General features: G+C 37.1%; 2 protein-coding genes across 6 annotated transcripts in view; one reads left to right on the forward strand and one right to left on the reverse strand.

Moving 5' to 3' along the window:
• The window catches only part of LOC120771734 (protein kinase C, brain isozyme-like), a 212670-nt gene extending 195827 nt beyond the window's left edge, over positions 1 to 16843 (forward strand). The window contains exon 5 of one of the 5 annotated variants that reach the window (XM_040099896.1): positions 16586 to 16841. In XM_040099896.1, coding sequence (XP_039955830.1) covers positions 16586 to 16738 — 153 coding nt within the window. In that variant the 3' untranslated portion in view covers positions 16739 to 16841. Of the gene's footprint in view, positions 1 to 16566 lie in introns of all 5 variants that reach the window. The other 4 variants (XM_040099898.1, XM_040099893.1, XM_040099895.1 and 1 more) reach the window with 4 other exon arrangements.
• A 3724-nt stretch (positions 16844 to 20567) lies between these two features.
• The window catches only part of LOC120770739 (protein kinase C, brain isozyme-like), a 41044-nt gene continuing 39357 nt past the window's right edge, over positions 20568 to 22254 (reverse strand). The window contains exons 5-6 of the mRNA XM_040098328.1: positions 21139 to 21295; positions 20568 to 20712 (exon numbers count right to left, since the gene is read on the reverse strand). Of these exons, the coding sequence (XP_039954262.1) occupies positions 20583 to 20712; positions 21139 to 21295 (287 nt within the window). The 3' untranslated portion in view covers positions 20568 to 20582. The remainder of the gene's footprint in view (positions 20713 to 21138; positions 21296 to 22254) is intronic.

Consider the following 22254-nt stretch of genomic DNA (forward strand, 5'->3'; position numbering starts at 1 on the left):
GACCATAGACTTGACGAACATACGACGATTCTGGTGGTCAATCGGCTTCAGTTCTTGAAAGCGACGTGTGAGAGCCTGATTTAAATTTCAATTGATGCGCTAGCGGCACTAATATTCTCGACAGTAGGGGCAATTCTTTGTCTTATTGGCACGGGAGCATTTTGTACCGTACCCATGACACTCAATTGTTGATCTAATAAGAATATTATGACGACCATAAATTGGACGTAGCGCTATAAAGTTGTCAGTTTCTCCGAATTTTGGTGGTAAATTTTAATAATTTAGACTCGCTGTTGGCTCTTATATCTTTCCATGAGAAAATGGCAAAATCTACTGAAGATAAATGTCAAAAGAGCGTGGAAATATATGACGTCGTTTGTTGTACCTATACATCTCCATTTATAGCGTCTCTATTGAAAACCCAGTTAAGATGACCGAGAAGATGGATGGCAGAAGGTGTCTAGCTGTTTCCATCTCATTTTCCTCATTGCAACTTGGATAAAATGCATCCAGTTAAACCATTAGCCTTACCGCCGGACTTTTGAATCAACAGACACCCCAAATGTATATGTGAACTAAGAATTGTCAAATATAAATAAAACTATGTACAAGTATAAATTTCATTTAAAACATAAAATAATTTATTTTCTCCTTTATGCTATTGCTTATGACTAAAATCCCTCAACTTAACACTTGTGTAAACAAAAGCAATAACAGACAGATGAGGCTATAAAAACAGCTAACAACAAGAGGCATAAAATCATTTGTTGAACAATTGTCATGTGACAAAAACAAAGTCGAGAATGGACTTGAGCTTATTTGCATATGTCTCTATGTATGGATGTGGAGCCACGTGTATGTGTAAGCATACAGTAGAGTCTAACAATGCCTGCAATAAATGATAAAACAGCTATTGTGAATAGCTTTATAAATGCACACACATACACATATACTATGTGCATATATGCATATATTCGGTTAATATGCGTGTGCTTGGCTTGGCAAGCTCCGTCGAGCCGCAATGGCGCTGGTCGAGTGAATAATACATACGCAAATATAAATGCATGCGTATATGTATGGCTTTATACGTACATATGTATGTGTTTATGTGTGCAGTACACACATGTAAACAGCAACAGTCACGCTTCCGTTCACTGAATGCCAACACTGACATACACACACAGATTGTCCGCGGTTAATTAAAGGCAAATGTATGCGTACATAACAACAAAAGAGCCCACACATGCATTTGCGTATTGGCTACGGAGCGTCGTGGCTTTACTTACTCACTTACGCGCTTTTTGCCTGCAGAGTGTTGCCTGCGCCTACACTCACACATTCACGCTACATTTTTACGTTTATATGTGTTTGCAACTTTAAGGGGTTAAACAAAATTTTGCATTCAAATATAATATTAGTTTGGAAAAACGCTAATTTATGCAAATAAATATATTAAAAATGTCAAGTGCGTAAAAGTTGAAAAAAATTGGTTGTACGCTTTTAGGCGCTAGAAACTTTTTTTGCAAATGCGCAGTTAATCAACTGTGTGAAATTTTAATAGAATATTCTAATTATAATTTACATTCCAATTTCGTTTATGTATGCAGCTTATACAAATATAGTAACCATTTGAACTTGTGGCAATGATTCATACCGCATTAGTGCACCTCTTTCGGGACAACGATCGATCCATATTTATCTATATGTCCAACTAACCTTAGCTTATTGGCTCTTGTATCTCATTTTACTCATCTCGTTTCGTTTTCTTGCAGCTGTTTTGCTATTCTCAGTTTACAGTAAGCCACATCTGCTTACATCGTAGCATATGCGGCACTATGTTGTCCAGTGAGACGCGATCTGCTATCTGCGGTTTTAGTAGAGTTCTTTGAACATTAAATTTCAGGTCAAGAGAATTTTCATTACTATTTCCACAAAAGGAACACGTCACTCCGTTATCATGGCCATACTTGTATAGGTACTCTTTAAAGCACCCATGGCCAGTTAAAAACTGATCCTTTCGTCAGTGTCGTATAACAGCAGCCTGTCGGACAGATGGCTTTTTATAATCCGCTATAAATAAGTCGAAGTTTTGAGATTCTATAACGCTCGTATAATGTGGTACCAGTGCGCTGAGTTGTATGCATTTTTCACATCAGATGTGATAATGCGCAATATTTTTTGGTGCCTTGCATTCACCTTCGACCTTCAAAAGCTTTATCTGGTATTCCGTTCTGCTTTTTGATTGCGTCGATAGCCGAACGCTTTCTGCGGAAATCATATTGATTACAAGATAGTCCATCTTCAACTTCTTTTAAGTGTGCTTCATGGCCTTCACATATCAGTCGTTCCAGAAATTTTCCAATTGATTTTAACATGCACAATGGTCGATACCCACTGGGATCTCTAACTGTTTGTTTGGCTACTATCACAAGACCAGACGCTGATGTTTCCAAATTTTTGGGAAAATACCAACGGTTAAGCACTTTGTATATAATTTTGATTTTGGGGTTTCCGAAGTGTGTAGCAGCATTTATGACATTTTGTAGAAGAACTGTACAGGTCCTTGGGACCTCGAACTTTAGACTTGACCAGCTTATATGCCCTGACCCAAAGATTTTTATGGAGTTTATTACAAATCTGTTTAAAGCACGTAGATTTACTATTTTCATTTGATAAACAAGACTCTCAGTGTTTCAATTCTCGATCTGTGCCTTTTCTTACCAAAAAGCAACACATTAGACCAAATCGCCGTTATCTTACAACTATAGCATATGGCTGCCTCATAAGCTGACCGATCCAACTCAACCCCTTGCATTGTAAATCCTTTTTTCTACATGATATTTTTTCGAAATTTGGCGTTTATTGCTATCTCAGGCATGGCTGCAATTTCTGATCATATTGTTAAGTTTGTATGACTATAACATAGTGCTGTCATTTAAACTGACCGATTAAAACTAAGAAAAATATATTTGTATACACTTTTTAGCTATAAAAAACTCACTCCTTCGGCTTTTTAGCAGGATAATTATTGTATTCAAATTTCTTTTACAAAAACGGACAAAACAGACTCAAATCTTTATACCGAAGAGCAACATCTGTGTCATAACCGTTAAAATCTAGTTTAAGCATATTTAAATATTTGCTCGTACAAGTAGCGCCTGCAAATTTACATGCAAAATTATTTGTTCATCACGAAATTGATAATAAATATTTTCCTAGCAACTGTCGGCTCGAACACACAAAAATAGTAAAAACAAACGCCAAACTCTCTAACCTCGCCTCACACCATAGACAGCCTAAATGTATGCTACAATTTTTACATAATCTGCTACTGTCAGACTTAGGCTTCCTGCCATTTCGGTTGTTTGTATTCTTAAATTCTCTGCGCGTGTGTTAAGTGCTTATCTGCTGATGCGGCCATTTTCAATGTTAAATTGTCATGCCATAAATTTTCTCATGCAAAAAGCAAAGCAAATACTCACGCACACGCTCATACATACATGTGCCGTCAGCAAATATGACAGGTACACACACATATAAAATCTAATATAATATATACAAAGTCCGCTCACAAACACACACATATACGCAAGTTCGTCCTGTTAGCTATGTGTGAGTGCACATGCACGTGTCAGCAGATTCTAGCATGTAAGTGTAGACGTACTTATTTGTGCGATAAAACACAAAGGGGCCGAGTGCTTAGGCAGACTGCAGAGCACTTTCAAAGGTTAAAGTGCACAAATCATCACACATGCGTGTTTGTTTGCATATTTATGTATGTAACAAATCATGTATGTTTGTTTGTATGTGTTTAAATATGCAAATATTTACAAAAAAAGTGAACTTAAATTCCTTTTTCATTTCGGTTTCACTACCTTTGTTGCAACTCTCGACTCTGTTGTTGTTGTTGTTTATGTGCAACGCTTGTGAATTTTATGATTGACGCTTTTCAGCTATCGCTTGCTACTTTTTCGCAAGTAATACATATGAATACATACATTTATGTGCATGTCACACTTCCTTTTACCCTCGTCGGTTTTGTTTTACACTTGCAACCCTTTTTAAGAATCACATTGCGTGTCTTCTCCTAATTTCACATTGCTGGCGGAATTCTGACTCTCACTAATCCTAATAAATATTAATGCCTTTGACTTTTTATGTGAAAATATTCGCTTTTGCTGCTGAGGCAGGCAATCAATTGGCATTGGCAGCGTAATTTGTTTATTTTTGTACCAAAAAGTTGGTGGCATGTGGCAGCTTCGAGTGGAAAGCAGTTGAGATCACATTAGTTCACTTAAAAATATAGATAAATTTGTTTGCTTAAGCTTTCCATTCTTGCAGCTAAATGGTTATTATTGAAAAAATATGTAATCCGTTGATTAACGAGAAAATAATCTACTCTATGGTAAATATATATAAAATTCTTATCTGTCTTCATCAAATAATTAAACGTCATACTCTTCTGGTTTTATTAAAAATATGGCTGTTATGAATTTAGGAAAAATAAAATAATGTTTACCAATTTTAGTTTCAATAGAAGTACCTTTAATAATCCCCGTTTAAGGATCAAAGTTGTATACTGGCCTTTCGCGTCTTTTCGACAAATTCCACCTAACCGATGACTACATGAATTATGGTTAACCTTAAATTAATCACTTTCTGATAAAATACCTCATCACGCCTTCAGTAGATTTTACAGAGTTAACGGTCACTGCAAAACACATACCATAAGCTATGTACAGAGCCAAGATTGCACTGATCTACAATTGGAAGTTTCTTCAGTTGATCTGCTGTGTGCAACATCATAACGTGCCGATGTGATGACCAGATAGAAGAGTTTGAGAGAGGACCTTTGAAACAATATTTCTAATACCATTCTCAGACCGACACTTAATCACAAGATTTCGCCATACAAAAAAAAGAGTTCTTAATCTCGTCTCCAAGGTGGTTTCAATCTAATTTACGCGAAAACTCTCTTTGCGACTCTGATTTAGCACCATCTACTTGTCAGCATTGGAAATCTATTCCATTATCATAGCTGATTTACACACTACAAAGAGAAAAAATTATGTATAAACAAACAAATTAATCAAACGCAATGAATCTGAATTCACCTGAAAAACGACTTCCCAAATAAAAAATGCACAAACTAGATCCACAATAAATATATTATTTACTAAAAGTTTAAGTCCCTAGAGTCGAAAGTTAGCCGGTTCGCAGGGTTAACAAGATTTTTCTATAAAACTAGTTTCATAACATTCTGCTTCATCCAAACATACAATTCAGACATTGGCGTATTTTATCGCCGCCTGATTATTGCCTCATTATGAAGTCTTAACTGATGTATCACTTTTTTAGACGTGTTGTTTCCAAATAACGCAATATTTTTTTCATGGTTTGTCTTTTTGACAGCTATTACTTACATTAAACCTACCTTGATAAGCTTAAGGGTGATTCATTCAGAGGCTCCCTATTTATCCCCACTGAAGAAATCTTAACGGTGTGTTATCATACGTTGTTTGTAGCCAATAGACCGGCCCAAAACATGACAGAGAGCCGAGCGCCTTCAGTACTTGCACAAGCTGTATTTTGAACGCTTTCAATTAAAGGCTATAGAAAAAAGTGCCTCTACTTGGATCATTTTTTATTATGTAATAAAGAAATTTACTTCGGAATAACGTTTAAAAATCACGTAAATTTGTGATCAAAATAATGGTTCGGTTTGCGCGACGCATCTCAAGACTTTTTTGTTCAACAATATTGCTCATTTTTAGATGAATGCTATGATAATGATATTCCGCAAGTTTTCGTTAGGTCGCAGTTACAATCTCAAAATGTCTCCATTTGGTTCACTCTATGGGTAAACGGAATCATTGGTCGGCCGGCAGGCCTTAATATTAGAGTTAATGGAGAACACAATTGGCTTTTTCGCGCCTCAATTGGAAATTTTGATGAGGATGACCTTTAGTTCAAATAAGACGCCCCTACAACCCATACAGCCAACGAAACAATCAACTCATTGAAAGAAATTTTTGGTTATTCTCTTGGGGTGTGCCTTGGAGGAGAATACTCGGCGCATTATAGCTGAAAATTGTCACTGACCATAAATTAATTTTACAATATTATTGCAGACTCTTATCTTTATAATAAAACAAAATTCTTGGCCTTAACAATTAACTATAAGCATTTTGTTCCTTCTTAAAGTCCACATATCTAATTAAAACACCCTCTATGTAAAATTTAAACAATAGTATGATTTCGATTCGATGTCGTTGTCGATGTTGTTGAACGAAAACAGTGTTTAATAAAAATACATTAACATAATTAATTTGCTGGTAGGTCCCTGAAGTTCAGGGGAAAACTTCTGATTGACATACATTAATTTTGCGAAGGAGACATTTATTTTAAAGCATTCAGTGAATTGAGAATGGTCAACGAATTGATTTCACATTCCGAAAAGCACATGTCTATTACGACAACAATCTACATATTTAACTAACTTATATCGAATATTTACTAGTAATTAAGAAAAAGTTTACTACATAAAAATTCACAGACGACAATTAATTATTATTATCAGTAAGTAACTGTATTTAATGTGAAAAACCGTTGTAACGTTCATCGTTCTAACTATTATTAGGTGAAATAAGTGGCATAAATAATTTCACTGCCTAAAGCTATACGCCAAACTCAATGAAACCAAATGAACGCGAAAATGTTAAAAAGAAAAATAGTAAATAAGTGGAAAGAAGTGGCATAGCAAACAGTTGAGCCAACAAAATGCCCATAAAATATTTATTAATGCAAATTCCTCTATTAAACGCCATGATAATGCTTCGTATAACAATTTAATGCAACCAAAGCATACACTATTTGTATGTATTAATGTACGTAGTTAGGAGAAAATGCTCAGCAAAATAAAACGAAAAAGAGAATGACAGTTGACGAGATAAAGAAGTGAAGAGTACTAGGCACAAACATTTCAACTTCTTATGTACTAAAACACACAATTAACCAACAAAACTACGTTCAAAACTATGACTCTGGATAGTAGACAGCAGTAAAGCACACATCTATACAGAAACAAAAGTGTCGCGCCCGCCGGCTAACGGTCTGTCTATTTTGCGCTCTTAGCTTCTCCTTTCGTTGCTAGCGCTTAGAATGAATTTTTTATGAAACCGCCCAGTGGAGTGTCCTCTATTAAACGCAATTCAAATGTTTTTGTTCATGTGCGCAACATGGCGTATGAGTGACCAATGGCGAAGTTGTTAAACCCGCTGACTGTGTTGTCATTCAACATAACTATTTTACTGCTTTCTGCTTCTCATTTTTGTATTTTTTTACTGTTGTTGGCAAATGAACATATCAAAATTGCCACAACTAATAACGGTAAATTAAGTTGGCAGTCAGTTTTGTGGCATGCAATTGCATGAGAGTTAAAGTGGAGTCAACATGAGGCGGAAAGCGTGAACACAGTATAAACGTAAATATATACTACCCTTAAAAATAGTCTGACATTTTTGTCAAGTATGTTTTATTTTCTTTCTTCTATAAATCATTCCAGAGATTTTGAAGATTGGATTATAATTTACAGATACATGGACTTCACAGAATTTTTCGCAACACGGAATTTCTTGAGCTAAGACTGTATAAAAAAATTATAAGCATATTTCTATAAAATTTGTTCAAATATTAGCTTTTAAAGAGGAGATTAATTTAGGGAAGCCGAAATATATTCCATTATCCAAAGTTGTCATTTTTTTTTTCCAGCTTACCCACTAAAGCTCCATATCTTCTAGTAATTCCCATTTTATACACACTTTCGTCATGCTGTAAATAAAAATAATTGACGACCGTAATTACCTTTTACAACTACTCGCATCCGTAGAAGTTCCAAACTGAAACACACCACAAACGAACGCATCAATTTTATCTCAATCTTAGCAATTTCCACGAAATTCGAAATCAATTTAAATCCATCCAATTAAAATGAGAGACGAGCAACTTGACTGTGATTGACTGCAACAGGTGCTCGTTTGCTGACTTTTACTGAAGAAGCTGATGGCATAAATGGAAGCCAACAGAATTTTTCAATTAGGCGCAGTAAAGAAATTAAAAGGAGATGAAAGAATTATAAATTGATAAGCTAATTGTATTTAAATAACGGTGCAAGTGGCAACAAATGGCAATGTTGAAGAAATGTTTAGTGCGAGCATTTTTCTTGTAACTGGATAAATTGATTTTTTGAAGTTAGTTAGCGTAGAAATACAGAAACTGAATTAGAAGTAATAAAAATGTTTCAAAATATTGATTTTTTCATCAGAAACTTACACATGAACACACTGGAAATTATTTTTTAAATTATATGTTCCAAAGCCAATGCAGATTTCTTTTTAGTAACTCTATTGACTTCGGCACTGCTTACTGGTCTTTCCAACGGAGTGGAGATCTTCCTTTTCCTCTGCTTCTCCAGGCGAGTACTGCATTTGGACGATACGATCAAGCCATCGCAGCCGCTGTCTTTTAATTCGCTGAACTATGTCAATGTCGTCATATATCTCATACAGCTCATCATTCCATCGACTGCGATATTCGCCGTTGCTAAAGCGCAAACGGTTATAAATCTTCCGCAGAATCTTTCTCTGGAAAACTAGTTACTCCAACTCATCAGATGTTGTCATCGCCCTTGTCTCTGCACCATATTTCAGGACGGGGATAATGAGTGACTTATAGAATGTGGTCTTTGTTCGTCGAGAGATGTTAATGCTGGTCCTAAGATTAGCAGTAATTATCTGCGACTTCGAAGTTATGACTGTCATCAGTGACGTGAGAACCAAGTCGTGGAAGCGACGACTGTTTGTTTGATGACAGAAGATATTTCGTCTTGCCCTCGTTCACTACCAGACCCATTTGCTTCGCTTCTTATCCAGTTTAGTGAAAGCAAACCAAGCAAACAAGAGTAATCTCCGGTCTTGAAACCTTCTATTAGAAGCCACTTCTTTTCGTAGAATTTGCGAGCATTAACCCTGCCGGCCAGCTCGTCAAGCTCTTCGTACTCGCGCACTTCGGCTTCTCTATTTTTTGTCTGCAAATTCGTCTTGCTTCATTCTTCATCTCTCGGAATCTATCCCATCCCGCACGTGTTGTGGTCGATTGTAACTTTGCGAGGTAAGCGGCACTACTCACCGCACCAGCTGATCTATTGCCTTAGCAAAAATCAGTGGTTTCGCTTGCAGCTGTACATAAAGTGCTTGAAAAGCCGTGTCACAGTTCCCATATACCGAGTTGCTGATTAGTGCTCTCAGAGAGCAGGAGTTTTCTTTTTTACTGCGACACGGCTCTTCGGAATGTATAGTAATCCTTAATATGGTATTCTCATCAAACTTATGGTCGATTTTATTTATAATATAGAGAAGAAGCCAAGATATTGAATAAATCAGATAAAATATGGGAAACAATATTTTTAGTTCGAATTTATGATTCCATTTCCAATAATGATAATCTGAGTAAATTTTTTAAAATCGTTTCCTAAGTAATAAAATTTTATTATATAAATAATTGAAAAGATGACCTTTTTGCAAAAAAGCGGAGTTGTGAACTTAACTTAATATTAAAGAAATTTAAGAGAAACGAAAAAATATATTTCATATTTCATCAATTAAAAATTTCACTTCGTAAGGCAAACGAAATCAGAAAAAGTAAAACAAGTCAACAGAAAACTTCATATATAGAAATATAAGCAATACTTGAACTGTAAAAATTGTAAAAGTACGAGAAAAGGTAAAGCTGTACAGAACTAAAATACAAACAACCTCAAAAGACAGTAACATAAGGTGGATAAATTACCCGAAATTAAAATTAATATTAAGCAAGTCCATAAAATACAAAGCAGGCACACATGTCGCACGTCAAACTTTTCCAATTCCAGCACAAAGTTGAAAAGAATCAAAGCGAAATAACACATACATACATAAAATTCGACTTGCACAAAATGTTGTTACAAGGCAACAGTGAAATCGCTCAATTAAATGCCAAGTCCTCTTGGGGGTAAACCAGAAGTCCACAGTTGCTATACCAGCCAGCAACAAGTACATATAAAATGCAAACAATAAAAACTTTTCACATAGCTCCCCGCCAGCCAACTCCAAAGAAACACAATGGAGTCACTCAGCGCAGCAACAGCAACAGGCAACACGGCATTCGGTCTCAACTCAAAAGCCAAACAATAGTGGCAACGCTGCGCATTAGCCGCAACAACGCCCCACTGCTGGCAGCCGAGTCGCTTCCGGCTTGTGCAACAACGCACCGGTGGCGCAATGCCAAACAATGTACAACGGATAATCGAGCGCCCGGTAGTTTGGGGGAGCAGCTGCAGAAGCTAAAGCTCCCCATTGGGCAACAGGCTACTGTGCGTCCTCACACATGCGCCTGTGTGTGCACTTTGACAAAATCTGTCAGCTTGTTACACTACGGCAATTTTTCCAAAACCATGGCCGAAGGCAACTTTGCGGGGGAAGTTTGGCGCAGCTGCGCTTTTGAAAATGAAAGTTATTTATTTAAAATAGATTATTTATGTGTTGGAGGAGCGGAAATGCGGTTAAAGCTGATGAGATAGAATGCAGATTAGTATTATTGTTCCGAGAAGTTAAATTTTAACCTTCTGGGGGCTTATAAGCTGGATTTTTATGCTGAGTCGGTTGAGGCATTATGTTCTTTTTACATGTTTATTCTTAACAAGAGAGAAAAAAGTACTTGATCATCTACCCTAATCTATCATCTATTTCAATCTTCCGATGTCCAAGAAGTGCACCGGAGATTAGAGGGATTAGAGGACGTAGAAGGGCCTTACTAATCATAAATGTATACAATTCAATTGTATTTAATCTTTAGCAAACTACCCGCTGATTACCCTACTTTACTTTTCTTATTTAACTTACGTATTTATTAAGAAATCATCAAACATTATAGTCAGCACTTTCTGTTAAAAACCGCAATATATCGATTTCGATCTTGAAAAATTAAAAAAGTCTGTGATACGGATTGAATGTTCTAAAACAATTACAAATACGTTCAGAAAAAAATCTACAACAGAACAAGACTCATTAATACTACAATATGCCTAAAGGCCCTCAAAGGTTAGGTTAGGTTTGGTTAATCTGGTAGGCCAACAAGCGAGTTTTATCAGACTCTGTGGCCTCACTATCGATACCTCCTCTAGTGCATCACACCGTGGGGACCCCAGATACTTAAGGCATAGTCTTCCCAATACCAGATAAGTGCACATGATAGGCTCCATTGTTTCCCTGGTGCCCTGCAGTCTTCTCCTACTGTCAGCCCTATTCTGCAGGCATGTGTAGCCACCAGACAGTGACCAGTTAGTATTCTAATCATGTTCCTACAGTCTCTTCTATCGAGTGCCATTAGGAATTTTGTATACTTCAGATCTACCGTTTTGCACATGACGTTTGCAGTTTGCAGGTAGCTTGTTTCATTGCGGTTTCTCTCTTTACCATGCTTTCGCAATTGCAAAGACCTCAGCTTGATATTCATTAAGCACCAACTTCATCGTCCATTTTCGAGCCATCCATATGAATGTTTAGAGTGTTGCGCATAGCTAACAAACCTTTACTTTACTCCCAGCTAAAATCATGTAGGATTCATGTAGTCGATGTTTGCCCAGCCTCATTGCCCACCGAGCTATGCCCGACGGTTCTCTATGTAAATTCTCCACGCATCCATTCTTTGCAGCCAGTAGTCGTGTTCAGTGAAAAGGTCTATAGGTGGGTTGCTTAGTACCAGTTCAAGAGCCGCCGTTAGGGCGAGCCTCTAAACCCTTTGCATTGGCTTCCGGTAGGTGAATTTCCGTACTCCTGTCCAACATACTACTGAACCATACAGCAGAATTGGTCTTACAATCGCTGTGTAGCACCAGTGCATGAGAGAGGGAGAGAGCCCCCAGATTGTCCTGAGCATCTACCTACAAGCATATAAAGCATTGCTAGCTTTCCTCACTCTTTCTTCGACGTTGTGCTTCCACATCCATTCCATTTCCATTTGCTTTCCAAGACTATCCCAAAATACTTGGTGTGATCCTTCAAAGAGAGATGTGTCCCATTTATCGAAGTGAACCTCCAAAAAGGAATCTTGTGCTTTCTTGTGAACACAAGCAGATCTTTGTTCTCCAGGTTTAACCCCAAACCCATATGCGTTGCACAATTCTGGACTGTATTGAGAGTGGTGCTCATAATTCTGCTAATGGTCTGTAGACACTTACCCGTTATTAAGATACCAATGCCGTCCGCATATGCCACTATCATAGATGTCTTTTCTTCCAATTTCCTTAGCAGCTTATTCACCAATAATGTCCATAGAAGCGAATCGAAGACACCACCTTATGGAGTACCTCTACAGATTTCTTTGGTAATTTTAGCGTCGTTCCATTCTGCTCTGATCCGTCTAGAGGCCAAAAGGCTTCTGATCCAGCAATATATAGCAAGATCAACATCCATTGACTGGATACTATTCAGAATAAATTCCGTAGAGGCATTGTTGAACGCTCTATCGAGTAATCCAGGAATGCTCCAAGAGCGTATTCCTTGTTGTTATTGAAGAGCCTTTTTGATATTAAATACCAGTATATGGAGTGAAGTCTCTACTGATATACCCTTCGTATGTGTCTACTGTATCTTGGACAAACTACAAAGATGCTCTGTGGTCTGTGGTTTGACTTCGAACATGTTTGCCTCAACCCTACCTAATCATATATTGATTCCATGGAGAATTTGTCCCACGAACTTTTTAAGACTCTAGACTAGAACAGTGCTTTTCTTAGACGCATCAAACCCACGTATGAAGCCAGCAGAATTTTTAAAGAATGCATCTAAATAAGTATTTGCGTATGCAATTCAAGATAATCCTACATAGGCTTCTTAACCTTAACCGATATACCGTCAGCAAAGAAAAATTATTGATTATTTTTTTATCCTTTCTCCGTCGCACATTTTTCACGAATTCATAAAAGCTGCAGCGTCAGCTCGGATTTTGTGAAAAATTCAGCGCCCATTCATAAATATTTTCAATGGCGCCAAATGTGCCAGACAAACACTTAAAATGACGCACACACACATATGCATTCAAAGACTTTTTGCGACAAAAACTTTTAGATTTAGTTTTCCTTTCGCCTTTCCCTTTGCATTTGCCTTGGCGACGAGGACATTTGCGAAGCTGAAGATAAGTAGGCAGTGTATGGTCCATTGTAGTTTTTCTATAGACCCAAAAAGAGCTCAGCGCCCAAAGCCGTCCTGTGGCAATGTCAATGCCATTGAGGTCAAAGGACAGGCCGCGCATGATTTTACTTCGTTTGTGTACGATATGATAATATAGTGTATGTAGGTATATAGTATTGTGCATACATAAATAGACATATATAACGCGTATGTATGTACATTTATAATTCCGAGAGGCTCTCATCATCGTAAGCTATTTCATGGTACATCTTTTGTGGCGCATTTTCTGACTAACATTTAAAAGTTGGGCAACCGAGACCTCAGCTATTTGGCCTTAATGCCCTTTTTACGATTCACATTTGTTTAAGCATATGTTTATACATGTATTAAATACATATAGTATGTACATGCGTTTAATGTGATATTCTTTACTGGATATGTGTGTTCTGTCATTTATTTAGTTGAGTCTCGAAAATGGGTGAAAAAATGGCGACCTCATTTCATTTTTCTTTAAGCAAATAGATAAGGCTGCCACGCTCTGCTACAGAGTATAAAATAACGGTGGTATGTATTAACTAAAATTAATCAAGATAGATAACTAATTAATTGCTATTCAGTCTTCTTCATGGTAGGGCAGTGCAACGTCCTCTCCATTGCTTGAGAAGTGTTCCCTCCATAACTTCAGTATATTCTGAACATCAACCCTCCGTAAGTCGCCATTGGCCAGCTTCTCAAGCTCTTCATACTCACTCATTTCTTTTTTTGCCTCCATATGCGTATCGCTTCCCCTTTCAACTGTCGATTTCTATAACCGCTCGTGTTGTTATCGATCGGAACATTGCGGGGTACGCTGTCTGCTTTCTCTCCACTGGGACACGACAGTCCTCATCGTACCAGCTGTTCTTTTGAATTTCCCGAAAACCAATGGTTTTGTTACACTGAACGAAAGAAGTTTAAATGTCGTCCCAAAATTTCCTTATACCGAGTTGCTGATAAGGCACTGACACTGGAAATGTGTCATCCATCAATTGCAACATGATCGATCTGGTTACGAGCTTTTCGACACGGTGACAGAAAAGTATATTCATGAGTCAACCATATGTCGGGCACTTATGAAGTCGATCAGCCTCAACCCATTTAGTAAGGTTTCGCCGTGGAGACTGAATTTGCCGACAGTTGTACTAAAGTTGCCATCTTCGTGTGGGGGGCAGTTGTCATAAGCGCACTCCAGCCGTCCATAAAAAGCATCTTTGATCATATTGTCTTCCTATCTTTCTCTGCTGAAAAATTTTACTATGATACGGATTTCCCCCTGCGGGTAGGGGACACCCCCTTTGGGTAGGGGGGGAAACCGAATATGCCCGCGGCAAGGCATATCTGTCGTAAGAGGCGACTAAAAGCCAAATGCACTATGTCTGACAAGTACAGGTCTGTTTATAATTGTCAACATGGTCTAAGTCGGAACAGTGCTATAAAAAATAACTCGAAATGATATTATATTCTTTAAATGGGTTTGCGATGGTATAACAAATTCTAAAGTTTAATGGGATAACAAAAAAATCATACAGTCGGGTTCTTAAGGGTTCCTTGGAATTCTTGTGGGCTCGACTGTCACACCAAAGACTAAAACATGGTACCACGAGAACAGCCGCCCCTGAAGTTCACGTCTCCAGTCTGCTCATTGGGTTTTGGCCCTTGGGGAGACTCGTGGTGGTTGTGATTTAAGCCTAAATGCAGGAAGGACATTAGTCCAATGTGGAGTCGCACTGCGGCTGGGTGCTGGACCCAGAGTACGGCAGAGGTTTTAGGTGGGCCTCGTACCCGACTAAGGTGGCTAGGGTGTTTTCTTTTGGCTTGCACCCTACCAATTGGAACCAAGGTGTATGTGTGTGTGGCGTCACTCATGCCTTGGTTCAGCCAGAGTGTAGTGATGTGCATGCACTTACACTTTGGGGCGCTGATCAACGCATTATTTTGATTTATGTGCTTCTAGCATTAGAAAGCACCGTGGATTTGAGCCTCCTAAGGCAGATACCCACGTTAAACATCATTGGATTCTGATACGGATTGTGGTTTAACCACCATTCACTTCGGTGTCAGTCTCGACAATTGAATCTTTCTCTCACCACAAAATCCATATCGAATTTGCGCTCCTTTATATGGCCACTGTTGTATATGCCACAAAGACCTACTCGCCTCAGTCCTTGTCCCGTCCATCGCATTTCTTAAACGGCGGTAATGTCAGCGTTTACTTTCACGAGGAGATGACCAGCCTGCACCTTCCAAATTTAGGGACCAGTCAATCCAGGTGAATGCCCTTAATTTATTGTCCTTATTATGTTTGTTGTATATGTCCTCATTCAAAGAGGGGTCTTTCATCCGAGGCTGTGGTTTCATTCTCACTGAGAATAGTTTCTGCGTTCGGCTTGTTTCAAGACTGACGCATAACATAAAAAAAATTTAAAGATAACACACTTAAGAAGCATTTTAAGTGAATTACCATCCCTAATAGCCAACTTGGTTTCTATGTCAAGCGTACACCCAGGCGTATACGCAACATGCTAAGAATTGTTGAGTATTCACTTATCACATCAGCCATTTCTCATGAATTTTTCGGACAACTCGATTTGTTGGTATGCGCGTGTATGCTTTAACTGTATTTACATGCTGTGTATATGTATGTATGTATGTATCAACATAAAGCTACATTTATTGATATGATATTTGTAACATCTGCATTTTGGAAGCACAAGGAAAAGTAGAATGTAAGATAAAGGCACGCACACATATATAAATAGATACATTAACATAAAAAGAAAAACATTGAAACACCTGTCATGTTTTCGAGTGAAAGGCAAGGTGGAACAAATAAATTAAAAATTAAATTAACTTATAAAAACATAATGTAAGGCGAATATACATATATGTATATACAATTGTTAAAATATACATATTTCATATAAATAGAATTTATTTAGTTTGCATTCATTCACCGCTTCGACCTTAAAATATTCACGCTCCATACATTCATTTAAAAATGGCAATCCGCTAACTCGAGACTGGTTTAGAGGCTCATAAAAACCGCATTTTCACATGAATTATCGAATATTCTTTATTATCTTTACTTTCTTCGCTCTTTTGCCTTCTTTCTCACCCTCTATCGCTCTTCCACTATCACTTTGTTACTTGGTTTCTACTTTATCTTTATTTCTTCTCTATTCTATTCTTCCACTAATTTCTCTCTCTGTCTAAGAATTATTTCTTACCGCTAAGTATTTTCCAATAATTTAGTTTCTAACTGCAACTACTACCGCTAAGCTTTATGTTAATTTTCCATCAGTTTTCTCACCTATTCCCAGGCCCATCAGATGCCGCACAAATGGCAGCATATCTCCTTCCTGTCGCCGATGTTTTGCGATCATTGCGGCTCGCTGCTGCATGGCATCACCCATAAGGGGCTCAAGTGTCGAGGTAAAGTGTGGCGCGCCCCGTGCTTAGCCACCAAATACTAGCCTTAAGTAGCGCACGCGTTTAAAGTTAGTTTGTGTGTTTGTGAGTGCCGTGTAGTATGTGGGTGTGTATGTGCGTAGCATTGAAAAAATCGTGTAATGTTTTTGTCCAACAATTATTAATAAGCATCGTATTTTAATTTTTCTTATTTTTTACTTTCAAGTTCTTTCTGCACTGTTACTACAATTACTTTTTAGTATCTTTTTATAAGCTCTTCTTTCACGCTGTTACTACCGTTACTCTTTTTTTTTACTACTTTTTCAAGTTTTTGTTTTTGTACTCGCTTTACTACTTTTCACTGTTTACAATAGCACTTATTGTTTTTTTTCGTTGCCTTTTCTTGCATTTTTTCGTTTCTGCTTCTCCGTTATACCTAGCGACCTCGTGCTTTTTCTTCCACTTTTTTCGCGCTTTAATTTACATTTTTCGTTCTATGCTGTATTTTCTTTGGTCGCATTGTTCTACCGTGAAGTTCATTTGCAATGGAGTGCTTTTTTGACCTAGTACTTACAATAATTAATCAGTACAACCAACAATGTCTTTAGTTTAGCCATAGCTTTCGTAAGATTGGTGAATGAAAAACCATTCGGTCAGTGTGAGAGTTGTAAAAGCGAAACGTCTTTAAAGAAAAAACACAGAAACGAATTTCACTGGGAATGTTTATTATCATTCGAAAGAATACTATTTGGCATTTATTTTTTGAAATTTATCTCTTTCAAATGATGGCCGCGGCTACGTCTTAAATCGTCCATCCATTGAGTCCAATTCTTGATGACTCGTTCGACCATTTCGACTAGTAACTGCCCAATGACACACGTGATGTTTTGCTTCAAGACCTGAATCGACGCGAGTTATTCACATAGACTTTAGACTTTACATATTCTCACAAGAAAAAGTCTAAAGGTGATCTTGATGATGATTCGATCTGCCCAAAACGTGAAATTATCTGCTCACCGAAGTATTTTCTCAATACATCCAATGGTTGATGTGAAATGTGGGAAGTTCTTCTTGAAACCAAATGTCAGCGATAACACGAGCTTCAATTTCAGGCATCAAATAGTCGGATATCATGTCGCGATAACATTCGCCATTGACGCTTACGTTCAGAAAAAATACGGACCGATTCCACCAGCTCGCAAAACACACCTAGTTATGGTTTTTGCGGGATGAAATGGCAGCTCTTGAATCTCTTCAGGTTGCTCTTTGTCTCAAATGCGGTAATTTTGCAGAATTGAGCCAGAAGTTCGGCCTCAACAAAATTCAACTCCATGACGTCAGATCTTCTTGGAACTTTTCAAGAGCCCATAGACCGAAGCGAAGTCACTTGGGAAGATCGAGTGGCTTTAGCTCTTGCACGAAATGCATTTTGTACATTTTAATTTAAGATCTCGTCGTAAAATTCGCTAAATCGTTCCATACTTCAGTCCGAGTTGCTGCGAACGGCGCCGAATCGACTCTCTATTGTCTTCGTGTACACTCTCAGCTACGGCTGTTATATTTTTTCATTGCGTGTTTAAGGTAGTCTATTCGGATGAACACTATCCAATTATGAATGCTGGGTCTCAAGATGAGTGATGGTGTTGCGAAGAGTATGCTTAGTAGGAAGAATATATTGACCTTAAGTTGAGCGAAGCGCGCAAAACACATTCTTTCAAGAACGTGAATTTTCGTAATAAAGTTGAACGCTTTGTAATCATTGTTCAGGTGTGGGAAACTAGCCCTGAAACACAATAAAATACGTAGTTTATTTGTTGAATATGTAAAGAAAGGACTCTATGTTTAGCTTAGGATGAAATTTAAAGATCTGATCGTTGATTTTTTCCGCTCATGATTCTATTTAAAATTGTTGAAGCATAGATTTCATAGCTGTAGGTAGTGAATAACGAATGCAGCTCTTTGCTAAAATCTAAAAATAACTCAATGATCCCAAGAAAAAAACAAGATCACTTCTTATTTATTAGTATCCAGGAACAAATTTCTCTTCTTCCCCTAATCTACAGAAGAATTTCTCTAACGAATCAAAGTTGTTAAGAACATCCATAAGGTTAGAATTCAGCACAGAGCTGCTATTTCTATTCCCGTTAGCTCAGTTAGATGTCAGTAAATTTTAAATATGAGGCGTTTTAGCCTTGACAAGGACTGTAAAAACAGAAGTGTGGAGAAGTTTTTACTTCGTGTGTTACCGAACAGCTTCTACTAATAGCATTTGGTAAGATTTTTTACCTCTCCGCGTGAATATCGATAAGACAATGACCAGTTACAATAAAGCCAATCTTGCTGATTATTTATAAATATTTGAAATAATATTTAACGTGTAAGAAATAAAATACTCATAAAATTAGAAGTAAAAACTATAATAAAAGGTTTGTGTAAAATATTACAAAAAAATTTAATATACAAATTTTAATAAGAAAATAATTTAGAGTATGAAAAAGTACAGTTAAAATTTAAATATGTGTTATAATATTATTTTAAGTTATTTTTTGAGAAAGGAATAACAGTTTTTCAGAATAACAAAATTTGCTTGCGGAACAATTCTAACGTACGCAAAAATCTATCAATAGAAAACAGAAGATTCGTAGATATCGCTACTTCGATGTGGTTTAAGATCTTCATATATGTCGCAGTTTAAATATTATTAGAAACCCGTGGTCACAACTTGATACCAATAGGTGCTCCATGTAGATATACTTTTTTCAAAAGCCTTTCTTTGACAGAACACATGTGAGTCGTCTCGAGCTGTCAGGAAAGACTAACGCCTGAACAAGGTTTAAAAATCGTTCAACTTTATTAAGAACTTCACGTTTTGTAAGGAATGTATTTCGCGAGCCTCGCTCAACTTGTGGTCAACTAATCACCCACTTTGGGACCCACTATTCAACATTGAATAATATTCGACCGAATAGACCACGTCCGGCATGTGGTAAAGAAAATATAGCAGCCTTAGCTGAGAGTGTACACGAAGACCGCGGAGCTTCGGCGCCGTTCGCAGCTCGGACTAACGTCTGGAATGACTTGGCGTATTTTATGGTGAGATCTAAATTGAAAGCATACGAAATACAGTTTATGCAAGAGCTGAAGCCGCTTGACCTTCCCAAGCGATATCGCTTCGTTCTATGTACATTTAGAACGTTCCAATAAGATCCGATATTTTCGAGGGAAATTTTGTTCAGCGATGAAGCAATCCATGGTAAAGAAATTCAAGAGCCGCATTTTCATCCTAACAAAACAACGGCTTGTGGGCTGGTGGAGTTTTCGGTCCATATTTTTGTTTTCTCCAGCAGCAGGTTGAAGCAGTCTCACGAAAGGGAGTCGCCTTGTCTGAAACTTCGTTTGGTATCAAACGACTCGCTGTATTAGCTTTGCGGATGTCTGTCGCGGCATAAATGCAGCTCCTTTTCGGAGCTAGAAATAATTAGAAGACAACCATTCGACTAGGCTCTTTCTGTAAATACATTTCATTCACACTGTTATAATTAGTGATTGTATTAGAGCAGTTATGCCCACGCCTTGAGCTCGCGAGCGAATTCAAGTACTCCGGTTCTCCTTATGTACACATACAAGTTCATCGTTAGGCTTTCGTTGATCAGACTTCATACGTGCACCAATCGCAAAGCAGTATACATATGTACGTTTTACAATTAAAGAGATTAACCAATTTTTTATTATCTTGTAAGTGGAAATAGGGCAATTTCTACTGTTCTACTCTCCATGCGTTACGTGTATGTATATATAAAGTAAACATCTCGAAAGGAAGAAAAGGAACTATAAAAAACTGCAGCCTTAAGTCAAAGGTTAAAATTTTAGTATCACAATAGATTAACCCTTTTCTCGTTCTAAAAAATGTTAATAACTCACCTTAATAATTTCGGATATACCGAACGACAAAGCGCCCATAAAATCATTCCGCGATGTGCGGTCCCAATCCCAGACCTCGATAAGTACACGCCGATCTTTGTCTTCTGGCTTGAGATCACTGAAAGGAGAGACAGAGAAGGAGAACATTATCTTAAACTGAAATTATACAAATAAAATGTACAACAAAAGATTTTTCATAAATTTAACAAGTATAAAGGATTTATGTGTTTAGACGTCACATTTTATTTTAAATTTGACGTTTAGTTAAAGTGTGAAAAGTGGAATAAAAATGTGAGCTTCTGAGTAGCTTTTGAAATTTATGTAATTATAAGTATTTAATATATAACTCTTAAACTTTTTAAGTAAGCCACTATGGTTACAAAACAAAACAATACGTCTATTTGACTTTATTGTTTTTATTTGAAGCATAGAAAGCTTTTACGACGAAGAGAAACAGCTTTCACACAAACAGACAAGCTTTTATAAATCCATGTATCTTATTTATCACTTTGAAATGTTTGCTGTCTTATTAATAATTACTCACTATTTGATGGTTTCATTCCACACAGGATTTAGGCAAGCCTTGATGGTGCGCGTCTTCTTCTTGGATTTTTCATGCTCATCTGGAATTAGTTTGACCTTAACATAGGGATCACTAAGACCATTTGGGTCCATTGGAATGAGATTACGGCCTTCTTTGACTACAAAAAAATAATAAATTTGAAATATATAAATTGATAAGATAAAGATATGTAAGTATATTTTTTGTAATAAACGTAAAAAAGATGAAAGGAAAGTTTTTGCTATATTGCAGAGGACAAAAAATATACAGACATAAATTAAAAACAAGTAAGGAAGAGCTAAATTAGGGTGCAACCGGAAATTTTATACTCTTGCAACTAGAATCAGAATCAAATCCATTGAAATACATTAAGGTGGAAAACCAATCATATAGAGTAAATTCAGCCGGATGTTCGAAAATCCTGATATTAGTTATATAGGGGCTAGGTCAAGTTTTCTTTCAAATTTATCTAGTTTAGGCACAAAGATATACTGTTTTGCGCTAAAAAAGACGCTATCTTATTTCCACTGAGATATTGGCAGATATATGCGGTACAAAGTCACCTGGAAGTTCTTTATATTAAATATATAAGGGTTAAGGGAAGTATTGGACATATCATTATAAGAGACGGTTTACCCATTAAATTCAGATATATATGTATATTAAGCATTGACTGACATTTTCGATCAAAAATCAACTATAGGTAGTGGGGTCTAAATATTCGGTACCTATGGACTTGAACAGTTTTTATTGGATGTAAACAATTTTGAATCATAAGGTGGCACACACTAAAGAAATTATTCGTGCAAAGTTTTATCCCGTTATTTTAATTGCTTCTTGATTTGCGTATTGAAAACTGAGTGGAGTTTATAAAGCCTTGTCATACCATCCCGGCGGCAAATTTTTACGTTTCTGGCGAATTTAGTTATCGATTTATCGCGCTTTTAGTAGTTTTGAGCAGTGCCGTTATATGGGGAGTGAGCGGGGTTTTCATTCGATTTCATCCATTTTCACACTATCGGTAGGACTTCTTGTAAAATTTTGTACTCAGCAAATTTAGTTCTTGTAGCTTAAGTGGTTTAGAAGATATGCACATTA

This window comes from Bactrocera tryoni, chromosome 3 (assembly GCF_016617805.1).
Source record: "Bactrocera tryoni isolate S06 chromosome 3, CSIRO_BtryS06_freeze2, whole genome shotgun sequence".
NCBI classification, from domain to species: domain Eukaryota; kingdom Metazoa; phylum Arthropoda; class Insecta; order Diptera; family Tephritidae; genus Bactrocera; species Bactrocera tryoni.